This window comes from Chlamydotis macqueenii, chromosome 1 (genome assembly GCF_036417535.1).
Source record: "Chlamydotis macqueenii isolate bChlMac1 chromosome 1, bChlMac1.mat, whole genome shotgun sequence".
Lineage (NCBI taxonomy): Eukaryota > Metazoa > Chordata > Aves > Otidiformes > Otididae > Chlamydotis > Chlamydotis macqueenii.
This window is the reverse complement of record NC_141556.1, coordinates 183,916,447-183,928,471: the sequence shown is the minus strand read 5'-3', so window position 1 is coordinate 183,928,471 and position 12,025 is coordinate 183,916,447. Positions and strand designations below refer to the sequence as shown.

Here is a 12,025-nt window from a genome sequence, read left to right as displayed (position 1 = left end):
GTAAGATGCAGTCCTGTGGAAAACCAGGGCTTTCTGCTGTCCGTGGTTCCTTCAAGGAGCAGTGGAGTACTGAGGAAGGCTGAATTCCCCCTTGAAGGAGAACCAGAACTTCAGGATGTACGGGCCTTCTGTGGATGATGTGGACCTGTGCCAGCCATTTGCAGTTTCTGGCATAGAAGGTGCTCCAGGAACACGTTCAAAATATGCTGAGGCAGCACGCCTGTTTTCTGACTGTTCTTTTTGGTTTGCAGTGTGCCGAGATTACAGGAAAGAAGTGTTTTGCTGGAGTGGATAATACTTTGCTAATGCCATAAGGCACAGTCAGGTCAGATGAATATCTATTTGTCCATCTTTAGGTAAATTTTAAAGTAATTTTTAAGCATACCTCATTTCATAGTCTTAAGTACTTTCCCAGGTATCTTACATTCTATTTCAAACCAGTATTGCTTTACAATTTCTTCCTTCAGCGAGGAAAGCTTAAATGTTTTTTTTACGTGGAGGTACTCTGTTGGGATTTCTGCAGTCGTGAGTCAGCAGGATTTGTGTCTCTAAGTCGCTGAAGCTATGCCCGGATTAAGAAGCCTAGGAATACTTTCCCGCTCCAGGCTCTAGCTGTACCTGTTTCTCAGCATTGTACTGAGTTGCAGCACAGGCATACATCAGATTCCTCTCATATCCTTGTTTCCACAGGAAGGGTAAGGAGGGGGAGGCACAGACTAGGCAGGAGATTGTCCAATAAATGCCCGACTTGGTGGTTGATAAAGGGGAGGAAGACTTTGGGCTACACTGCACTGTGCAATAAATCTGGTAACTCGGCCACATTCTTACATGTTTCTGGAAATTCCCCTCCATGCTTCCTGAATGGGTGGAGATACATGGGGATTTGATTTCTATAAATGAAAGTTTCCATTCAGGCATAAAAATACCTTTAAATACATTTCGGTGAATTCAGCCTTTTAAAGTGCACTTCAGCAGGTCTTGAATTTTCTCTACATTTTTTAGGTAGTCACTAAAAGATGATAAACTGTGGGTTCAGGCACACCTGAAGCAGAGTGTTTTGACCACTCAGAAATTAGGAAATATGTATTACAAATTTGTGTAATACACACACATTAGAGCCAGGTGAGTTATTCTAAAAGCTCTTCACCTATTTGTTCGTTGATATTGCTAATACACTTGAAGCCATTTGCCAGTGATTGCAAAGCGACTAAAATTAAGAAGTGTAAATGGGCAACTGGGTGGAGTTCTGTTATCTTAATGTATTTGCAGGAAGAAAAGTGGCATTGAACTCTCCCCTTATTGTCTTTATTCTAGTACCTGTATCACCGAGTTGTGGTGTTGGGGATTTATTATTTGACAGAATGGCCGTATAAATAGTTCTGCACAACAGGGTGGTAATGATTGATCTGCCATGTCAAAAGCCGAGCTTTGCAGACTCTCATCCTCGTTCACAGCAGATTGGGTTCCACCTCCCAAGCGCTCAATTCCCATACTGCCGTCTTACCTTATGTTTTGTTTTCATACTTTTCTCCTCTGATCATCATTGACTGTTTTTAATAATTTCTCTAGAAGCTGGGGTAGGGAACTTCATTCCAAACCTTATGAAGACCATAGGACAGTGCTGGTTAATCGCCGGGATTTTGGCTTTGTTCCTAGCAACCTTGAGTTGGCTTCTGGTGTGATATACTTCTATGGGAAATACAGGCTTAGTTTCAAATGTTGGATTTAAAAGTGGCCGTCAAAGGGAAAACGATATTCAGTGCGAAGTGTAGGCAGCAGTTATGCCATATAAGTAATTTCTTCATAAAAGTGAAGATCTGATCCAAGATGTTCTGTACAGTTTCAAGGGGAGCAATTAGAAAAAGAGCATAAGGTGGGAAAAGAGGAAGGAAGGGATTAAGGGGTTTTTATTAAAAAAAAAAAAAGTATAATGGGCATAGGCTTTATAGGGGGCTGGGGAAATTGAAGGACTTAAGGTCCTCCATCCCCCCCTTCCACAGTTATAACCAGTCAGTAAGACGTAGTATTCCTCCTTCCTGTGACTTGGTGTGACTTTTCCATAGCCTTAAGGAAACAGAAGGTATTAAGAGTTAAAAAAAAAAAAAAAAAATAGAAGATGACCCTTCTCAGTTACAGGTTAAACTGGCTGGTTTTTGGTTTGATGACTAAATCCCACTGTGTGCTATCAAGATAGGGTGGGGTGAATGGGTGTCCCCAAGCCCTTCAGGGGCTGTTGGCCCCCTGGGTCAGAGATGCTGTTTAATATAGAGAACTTCAGCTTTCCAAATGCTTGTCATGTCACCCTGCCAAACCACTTCCTATACTTGCTGTGTTTCTTTTGTTGTATTCGGTGTAACTTGAAATGCTCCAGTGGCTACTTCTGCCCCTCTTCATTTAATTTTGGAGTACATTGTTGTCGTATGGTTAGAACAAGTGGGATTAAATGCTAGTGTAAGTGGTTTTTACTCTGAGGTGTTCTCCTTGGCTTTGAGAGAAGCATCACACATGAAAGTTACACATAAGACCAGGGAATTGAATGCTTATTTTATGAGTTAAATCTAAAATTATTTAAACCAAATTTCACAGGAGGGAAAATGGCATTTCAGCCCCATGCTTCAGGTAGTGGAACTTAAATATTGTAACATTTAATCACTTTTATACGTATGCTGCTGTATGGCACTAAACAGTTTTTCTCCCCTTCCAGCCTGAGGACAGCGACAGCATGCAGAGTGATGTTGTGTGCAGCTTTCTAGAGGGGAAAAAAAAAAAAAAAATCCTGGCTCAGATGTCTCACTTAAAACTTTCAGGATGCTAACATAGTTGGTGGATCTTTTCCCACTTGCAGTCCTTGGTCAAGGGCAGATTATGAGATACTGAGGAGGGCTTTCACTTTTAATGAAGTTAAATATTTTACACTTAGTCATTTTAAGCTTGGATATGGAATTAGGGAAGCCTGTGATTCCCTAACTAGATGTTACTGCAGATGTATAACTCCTAAAATTTAGGTGGTGTAGCATCTGGATGCAATTTCAGATTTTGAGTTATAATAGACCTCGCTTGACTCTGAGACAAGGCTTTGCAACTCAGTGGATGTCCCCAGAACAGGGTCCTTCATTCCAAGTGCACTGCTAGATGGGCATCTGTGGATGATCTCAGGAAAAAGGATGCCGTAGGTCCCTCTCCAAGTATCAAAATTGCTTTAAGATGGCTCGTATTTCCTTGCAGAGTGCGCTTTGGCCAGTAAAGACTGGATTATGTCTGTGTTTGTCTATATCCACATACTTGATACAGACCTTATGTTTTATTTTGTCAGCATTAAAATGGGTAGAATCATTATAATTCTCATTAAAAACAACCTAGGTTGACATAGCAATTAGTTGCCTGTAAAAGAGAAAGAGGATATCCTCAGAGGAGCCAGTGAGAAGCGCTCCTTGTTTGTCTTTTGATCTTACACGGTTATCTTCTTGCTTTTAAATGCAGCCTTCTGTCTCCTGTGCAGAGCACACAGCATGATGCTTCTGTGTATGTATTGTGATTAGAGATACCGTCAGGTTATTTCCAGAACCCCAGTAGGGTGTATGCATTCTTTCTGCTGAACATTTATTTAGTTATGCTTGCACATCTGGCAAAAAAAAAAATAATTACAAATATAGCACTACATTTCACTAGCATCTTGCATAGCTTTCTCTTTTATCTGTTTGTCTGGAACTGAAAACCAATTCCTCGCAAAACAGATTATAGATGCAAATAACTTTACTATGGGGAAGGAACAGCAGACATTTAGGAAAACTGATAGAGTAATATCTGGTAGCAAGAGGTTCTTCAATTTAGCAGAGGTACATAAATTGAAATCTGCAGAATTCAAACTAGAAATAAAATACATACTAGCCTTTGGAGCTGAGCAAGAAGTTCTCAATGGCTTGATTTCTTTAAATCAAGATCCCAGCTTTAAGTCTGGGGCTTGAAAAGGAAGTTTTCTGAGATTGTGATCGTTATTTAGACTGAATGCAATTTTTTTTTTTCTTTAAACTTTTTTTTTAGGTCCTTAGTCTCTTAAGTAATTATGACTTACTGTGGGGCAAAAAATTCTCTGGACAGCTTCTCCAGCCTGTCTTGTACCTTTACTGAGATGAAGAAAAAAATCATGGCCTATTGAAATAAATAATCCTTTAGTCATTGATGTCAGCTGCAGCCAGTGTTTCCTCTTTAGATTATTAGCTTGGAGCAATTTTGTGTAAGTTTGATACTGGGGTGGTTGCTGTCAATACACAAATAGTTTTGAATTTATTAGTTTTAAGGCAGAGTAGTAGTTTGCCATTTATTGACCATTTTTAGATGCCAGATGAAAAATAATGTCAGACGTCATGTAGAATCTAATTGCTGTAGTATTTTCTTGAGTAATTAGCAAATTTTTTAACCTCTTCATACTTTCATTTTCTAGTTGAAAACTGTAGTTGAAGTCCACCAGATGTGAGTCTGTCTACAGTGCAAGATGAGTGTGCTGGGACAGAATGCTGTTTTCTCATACAGTTTCTGGTGTGGTCTCTTTGCAAGATAGTAAAAAAGCGAGGTTTATTTCAACTTCAGGAGTCTGCTGCTTTTAATCTTGGCATCTAAAGGGAGCATACGTTGACAAGGTACTTGAAAGATAAATTTTTTTAAGTCAAGGAATTTTTTTTTAATACACACAGGAATATGCCAAACCAGAGTTGCATAGAGACTGAATGATTCTGTGCTGCAGCTTACCTCATTATGTGCTTAAGATGAAAAGCACTTTTTTTTTTTCAAGTGCTTAGCATGATTAAATTGAGACAAGAGGAAATTATTTAGTGGGAGAAATAGTGTTTAAGAACTGAAACACTACAAAAGGTGAGGTGTGCTATAAAGTCTTTGACTACAGTACATGTTTCAACTTCAGCAGTTAATTTATTTGAAGATCAAAGATGCTGGTAAGCTACTTGTTTAGCAGTATGTTGTATTCTGCCCTGCTTGATTCTCAGTAACCCATCTCGAGTCTTTTTCTATTACTTTATGCAGTTTGTGAATACCTGGGGTGCTTCATAGACATGCAGGCTTCCAAAGCGTGTGATTGTCTGTGTGAGGGGACTCAACAAATATCCCTTGTGTATATCCCTCGTGTATTCAGGGCTAACAGGGGCATGAACTAATCCAGTCCAGCGCAGACATGGAGTGGCTTTACAGAAGCCTTTCTCACCTCTGAAATCAGGAATTCTGCAGCCTTTCTCACCTCTGCTCCCAGGAATGTAAAATTGTAAGCTTTCGTAGGAGTTTAATATCATTTAGTATCTGTGAATGAGGTGTCAAAAGAGATGGTTAGAAGGTTTTAAGTAAGACAATGTCATTTAGACTCCCTTCTAGTGCTGTAAGGGATGATGAGTGAGTCAAAACAACATAATCTGAATGAAGTGCATGTTGAATGTCATGGTGGAGGAGGGAGGAGGGGAGACAAAGCAATAAGCAAGCAAGGGGAAAGGGAATTTGGAGGATTATTTTCCTTAAATCTTCTGTAGATTGTTTTATTTCATAAATGATACATATTTTTTTTTAAAGCAGCAGCAATCTTCCAAGTTTTAAATGTAGAGTTCAGTCTTTGTCCTTGTCAGGCAACGACGAGGTGTTAAGGTGAGAACATCCGAGATCAGCAGTGCCCTCCACTGCCGACCCACCTCCAGTTTTGGGGATGGAAGTGGTAAATGTCATGTTTTTATTTCCTAGATGATCAGAGACCTCAGAGCTTTCTCAGCCATAAAGGGACCCTTATGGTTTGGGGTTTTTTTTTCTTTGGTGGTTTTTTTTTTTTTTAGGATGGGCAAAGCAGAACATGCATATCAATATGCAGTCCTGCTTAGGCAGCTGACAGCTTTCTGTTGAATCACAACTCGGCTCGTAGGCATCTAAAAATAAATTAAGGAATTTGCTGAAAGCCCACTGAAGTTAATGGAAGATGGTTAATGAGTTTAGTGGGAATTGGATTTAGGATCATATCTGTATCTCTTCTTCATGAAGATATATTAATGTAGATTAAAGAAGGCAATGCTATTGTTAATTTAGTCTGACAATAATATAATTTTTCTGTCACAAGTGGAATGATGGCATTTAAAAACCGTCAGTCATTATGGCAGCACCAATGATCATCTTGGCATGTATCCCTGACTTTATTTTTACGTGTACAAATGAAAATGCATACAAATGTCTGCTGTTTGTCCTGCAGCAGCAAAGCAGGTGTTTGAGGGGTCTGTCTGTCCAGGCAGGTGAGTTTGCTCTCTTTGAGGGAATTACTTTACAAGGATCTAATTAGCAGAGATAGGACTTCTCAGTTTTTACACCTACTCTGCCCCTTTCTGATTAAGAGCTTCAGGGCACCGAGATTGCCCCCAGCTTGTGTCTAGCTGCAGTTTTGTTAATTCTCATGTCCTGAGTAACAGCCCTGGTGAGGAGTCATTTGAGACATTACTGATTTTCAAGCCCAACCCTTCATAAAACATTAATTTAGATCAAGTCTGGGACAGAAGGTGATAACAGATGCTGGTACAGATGATGTGCTTTTGGAGCTGTTCCTTAAATGGCTGCTTGATCACTGAATAGGATGAGTACCGTTGTTGTGTAATAAGTAACCTCTGCAGAGAAAGTGGTGAGTTGGAGCGTAGGAACAATGTATGGTTACTGGTGTCTGTCCGTCAGGAGGTGGGAAGCTGGAGCCTGATGCGTATGTTTTAATGTGCTGCTTCTAATTTACTTGCTAATTAATTTGCAAGTCAATACAGGCGAAGGTTAGGTTTTCTGTTTTGTTAAAAAAAAAAATCCTTTAATTTTCAGCCTGCTAGGCACTATCCTGTGCAACTTCCCCAGCTCACTGAAGGGCAAGGTGAAGGCTTTGCCCTTGCAGGATGTGCACGGTACGTGGTACTGGGAAAGCAGCTACGAGGGGCTCTCGTTCTTAAATGTGACCTCTCTCGTGAATAGGATTAGTTTGTACTACTCTGCTGGCATTACTGAATGGAAGAATAGTAGACTAGGACAACACAAATAAACTAAGAAGGATGATACGCAAATGCTAAATTTAGCTTTAAGATGATTATTCTGCGCCTCCTGGCTTTCCTGCTTCTCTAGGAGCAACACCTGTGACGTGTATGTGACTTCTAGGTCTTGGAGAAGTCCTCTATAGAGAATTGGAGAGGTTTTTTGACGTTATTTTTGTGCATTTAAGTCATGTAATGCCTGATGAAAGTGCGGGTCTAGAAAATAGTGTTTTCGGAGGTCAGCTGTTTCTCATGGCAATGTTTTGCGGTAGTCCTGTTCAGCCTTGGGTCGCCTCCGAAACTGTCACTGGTGGAGAGGGTCACTTGGGCTGGCTGTGACTGCAGTGGCTGTGTTTCACGACGCACGAGAGCGTAACATTTGTTGAGAAATACACCACAGTTAGGTGAGAGAATAATTTTTCTGCAGTTATAGATGATGCATGCGCTACAAGTTTTTAAGACCATAAGTGCTGTATGGTACAATCTAAAAATGAGTGAATAGGCGCTTACCCTGTTCCTGTAGAAGTGTATCAGCTGGCTCGCTAGAAACCTGCGGGTTTGTGCTGTGTGCGCTTTTTGTGGATGATCTGACGGCTGAACGGATTTATATTTTTTTAAATAAATGTGTTCACGGGCTATTAAGGCCTGCGTAAGGGATAGAGAGGGGTCGTTGCTGCTCTTAGCAGATCCCTAGGAATCTGAAACACCAGTGTGCGTGGTGTGCACCAGTGTGTGTATGGGGGGGTGAGGGGGGTGCGGGCCCCGGGGAGGGGGGTACTGGCCGGCGCCGCCGTGCGCCGATAGGTGGCGGTGTCGGCGCGGCCACGGGCGGCGCGGCCCCCGCTCCCGCCGGCGGCGGCTGCCAGCCCGCCGGGCCGCGCAGGGTTCCCCCGCTGCGCCCGAGCCCCTCTCGTTATTAATATTATTATTATTATTTATTAATTTTTAATTCCCGCTCCATTCTTGCGGGTGCGAACCGGCACGGTGAGCCGCGCTCCGGCATGCCAGTGTTTCACGGGGGGTGATGGGGGCAGAGTCTGCAGTTTGCCCCCCACCACTCCAACGTCGCGTGGGGAGCCGTCTCGCGTGGGCGCTGCGGGGCGGGCAGGGCGCTGCCTGCCCGTGGGACTGCGCGGCGCGGTGGCGTGGGGGGGAGCGCTCTTAATGAGATGAGCGGGGGCGGGGCCGTGGCGGCGGCGCAGCCAATGGGCGGCGGCGGCGCCGCATAAATTATGGGGGGGGCCGGGAGGCGCAGGTTTTGTGCGGCGCGGCGGAGCGGCGAGCTGGGAGCTGGCCGAGCGCAGCCCCGCGCCCCGCAGGGTCCCGCCGCCCGGCCCCACCGCCGCACACGGGCGCACGTCCGGAGAGAGAGAGAGAGCGAGCCGGTGTCTGCGGGGAGCGTTTCAGGCTGCGATCGCATGAATGCCCAATGTTGTAGACCAGTGGCAATGGATCTAGGAGTTTATCAACTAAGGCACTTCTCAATTTCTTTCTTATCGTCCTTGCTGGGCACCGACAACTCGTCCCTGAGGCTCGACAGTAGGTAAATAAGTGTTGTGTCCGAGGGGCTCCGCCGGCGGGGCAGGTGGGCGCCGGGCCGGATCCTTTGTCCGGAGGAGCCGCGGCTCCGGGCTCCCCCCTCCCCTCCCGGCCGGGCTGCCCTCCCCGGCCCCGCAGCGCTTGCCGCAGCCTGCCGATAACGCTCCATCTTTGTGGTCTGCCCGGGGTTGGGGAGGGGCCGAGGGGAGTGGGAGAAGATGTGAGGATATTTGATCCGGAGCGGGGGGCTCGGAGCGGCTGCACAGGTTGCTTTGCGGCATCGGAGCATCCTGGCGAGGCGGCGGCAGGGCAGCGTGAGGATGGCTGTTCCCAGCCAACCGGCTACCGGTGCCCGCGTCTCAGCATTCTCTCTTAAATAATTCAGCCGCCGCTAATGTATGGTTTTTTTTTTTCTCTCTCTTTTTTTTTTTTTTTTTCCTCTTTCTTTCTGTCTTGCAGCTCCTCTGGTGCAAGCGTGGTAGCGATCGACAACAAAATCGAGCAAGCGATGGTAGGTACCGATTGGGGCATCGAACCGTGTCGGTGCGGAGGGCGGTAAACAACATCGGGATGCGGGGCTTAACCCCTGCGCGGACGCGGTTTTGTAACGGGGAGGGGGAGGCGCGGTTTTCGGTTCAGGGACCTCTTTTTTTTATTTTATTTTTTTCTCTTTCCCCTCTCGCTGGTGGTTGTTTGGTTTTTGTTTTTTTTTTTTTTTTTTTTTTTTAATTGATCAAAGGCTTCCTGAGGGGAGGAATGCGACCGTTTCCCTGTCGATGCCGGGGCGGGAATGACGGCATCGCTTTTGGCTGCTGCCTCCCCTATCCATTGATCCCGGCTCCGGGCGGCGGGGGAGGGGCGCGGCGTTTGTCCGTGGGGCTTCACCCCCCGCCCCACCGAAGGAGAGGTGTTTCGGGGCGCTTCACATTTTACGTGGTTTAACTCCCGCTGCGGGCCACCCCCGCCAAACGGGCGCATCCCCCGCCCTCCGCCGCGGTGCCGCACTCGAGGCCTCGGGCTTCGCGGTACCGCGGAGGGGGAGCGGCCCTGCCCCCGGCGCGGTCCCGCCGCGCTGCGCCTGGGGCCCGGCCGCCCTTTGTTACTGGAGCGGTGCCGGGAGCCGTTCTCACGGGAGCCTCTGCCGACTGTTGCTAGGCAAACTCCCAGCCTTTAACTCCCGGCTATAAATAACTCGGCCGCTCATTGGCCGAGCCGCGCTCTGACGTCACCCGCGGCCGCGCACCGCCGGCGGGAGGGAGGGAAATGCGGCAACCTGCGCTGAGAACTGGCTGCAGCCGGTGCGCGGGGGGCGGGGCCTGCTGCCGGGGGCGGGGCCGAGTGCCCGGCGGGGCGGGGCCTGCTGCCCGCCCCAGGGCCGCACGTGTGCGGCGGAGCGGGAGGCAGCGGGTTGTGACACCCCCTCCCCCCCATCATGTCACCGTCCTGGCTGGGGTGCCCGGGCCCCCCTGGCACATTTTGGCCAGCGTGTGGAGACCGTTGGCCGGCCTGACTCCCTCTGCTGATGGGCTGCTGGCCGTGGGATTGGCCCCACGGGCTGGAGCAGGGGGCTGGCAGACCCTCGCCGGGATGCTCTTCCGCACCCGAGCAGAGTTTGTAGCGGCGCTCCGCAAAGGCGGATCTGCTGCATCTCCAGCTGAGCCAGGTGGGAGCCCCGGCCTGGCGCTGGGCTGCTTTCCTAATGCGCATGCTGTCTTCTGCGTTTCAGGATCTGGTAAAGAGTCACTTGATGTACGCGGTAAGGGAGGAGGTGGAGGTCCTCAAAGAGCAAATCAAAGAGCTGATCGAGAAGAACTCTCAGCTGGAGCAAGAGAACACTCTGCTAAAAACACTCGCCAGCCCGGAGCAGCTTGCCCAGTTCCAAGCACAGCTGCAGACTGGTTCCCCGCCTTCCTCTTCCCAGTCGCAAGGGACGACGCAGCAGCCTGCTCAGCCGGCATCACAGGGGTCAGGGCCTTCGGCGTAGTTGAAGATGTCATTGCCGTCATGATCGCTGGCCTCTGGACTGCCCAGAGCAAGAAGGACTAGCGGGAATCCGCCACAGCCACCCTTCATCCATTTCAATGCACATCGCAGCCCAGACTGAGGACTCCATGCCCTGCACACATCAGGAGAGGCTTCTCCCCTCCTGTATTACGCACTCATCTGTGTCTCTCTCTTCCTTCCCTTCCCCCTTTGGCTTGAAGGAGTCTTTGTTCTTAGGTTGATTGAATAAAATAAACTTCTTCCAGAGAATTAGCACAAGTACACTGGGGACTTGAGCAGCTTCTGCAAATGGCTGAGAAGCGAAGCTGCATGCCTGAATTTTTTTTTGGTTTGTTTTTAAATCTTCCGCTCATCCAGTGATATGACTGATACAAGTGCTTTTTGAGCTTGGAAGTATGAAGAAATAGACTGGAGTAAAAAGTGATGGCTCAATGCCCCGTAGTGCACTGGGGTTCCAAAGTGAGGACTGGTGCATAGGATCTAAGAGGAAGAGGGAGAAAGGTAAATTCAGTGTTTAACACTTAATTGTCACCTGAAACCTTAAGTGCAAATATTTGCACCGTTTTCTGAAGCAGTGGACAGGTGCATAAAGCTGTATTATATATAGAAAGCAGGTAGGTGATGTCCAGTTGGGTCATAGGATAATTACAATGAAGGTTATTTGCCTACTGTATATTTGTGTATTTAGTGTAATTACTTTGTAAAATAGAAAACTGTAACTATTTAGGTTGTACAGATTGAAGTTTAGTTGTTTCATTGGCTGATCTGAAAGAAGTTTGGAAAGGGTTTGGTTTTTTCTTTTTTTTTTTTTTTTTTTTTTTAATGCTACATAAATAAGAATGCACCTACGCAACTGTTCAGAATTTGGCAGATTTATGCTGTTCGTGTAACTTCTGAAGTTCCCTGGCTGCTGATTATCTTGAAGTAAATCTTTGTTCATTGTAGTTTGGTTCAAGACAGGAAAAACCACTCCAAAAATTATCAAACCCTGCTAGCAAAGAATTTAAAAAAAAAAAAAAAATTGAATTTCCCAGTATGGATTTTTTGCATATGATCTGTATAGTAGTATGCATATGTTTTTGTGCATGTTCTCTAAACAGTTGTAACACGTCAATGTATTTAACTGTTGCACTTGTCAACTTTCAATAAAGCATACAATGTTGATAAATCACTGTTTGTATATTGTACTGATGTTAACTGCAGTCACTTCCAGCATGTTGCAATGCAGTTTTACGTGAGCAGTGAGGTCAGGAAGCATCAGTCTTTGTGCAAGATCCTGCCTGCTGCCTTCAGAGCTTTCTCAAAGTTTCAGCTGAACATGTCGCTCCTACTTTTCTACAGCTTGTTAAAAATGCAGCGAGTGTGTAGTCAAATGGAGGGAGGAGTAGGGGGCCTGACTGAGAGCAAAGCTCCTTGTTTTGGTCAGTGCTGTACAACCAGGA

The 12,025-nt window shown here is 46.2% G+C and overlaps 1 protein-coding gene across 3 annotated transcripts in view; it reads left to right on the top strand.

Moving 5' to 3' along the window:
- The window catches only part of TSC22D1 (TSC22 domain family member 1), a 94,819-nt gene extending 83,065 nt beyond the window's left edge, over positions 1-11,754 (top strand). For 2 of the 3 annotated variants that reach the window (XM_086771816.1, XM_086771815.1), the window contains 2 exons: positions 9,039-9,090; positions 10,306-11,754. In XM_086771816.1, coding sequence (XP_086627942.1) covers positions 9,039-9,090; positions 10,306-10,563 — 310 coding nt within the window. In that variant the 3' untranslated portion in view covers positions 10,564-11,754. Of the gene's footprint in view, positions 1-8,322; positions 8,584-9,038; positions 9,091-10,305 lie in introns of those variants that run through there. The other variant, XM_086771819.1, reaches the window with a different exon arrangement.
- Positions 11,755-12,025: the final 271 nt, after the last annotated feature.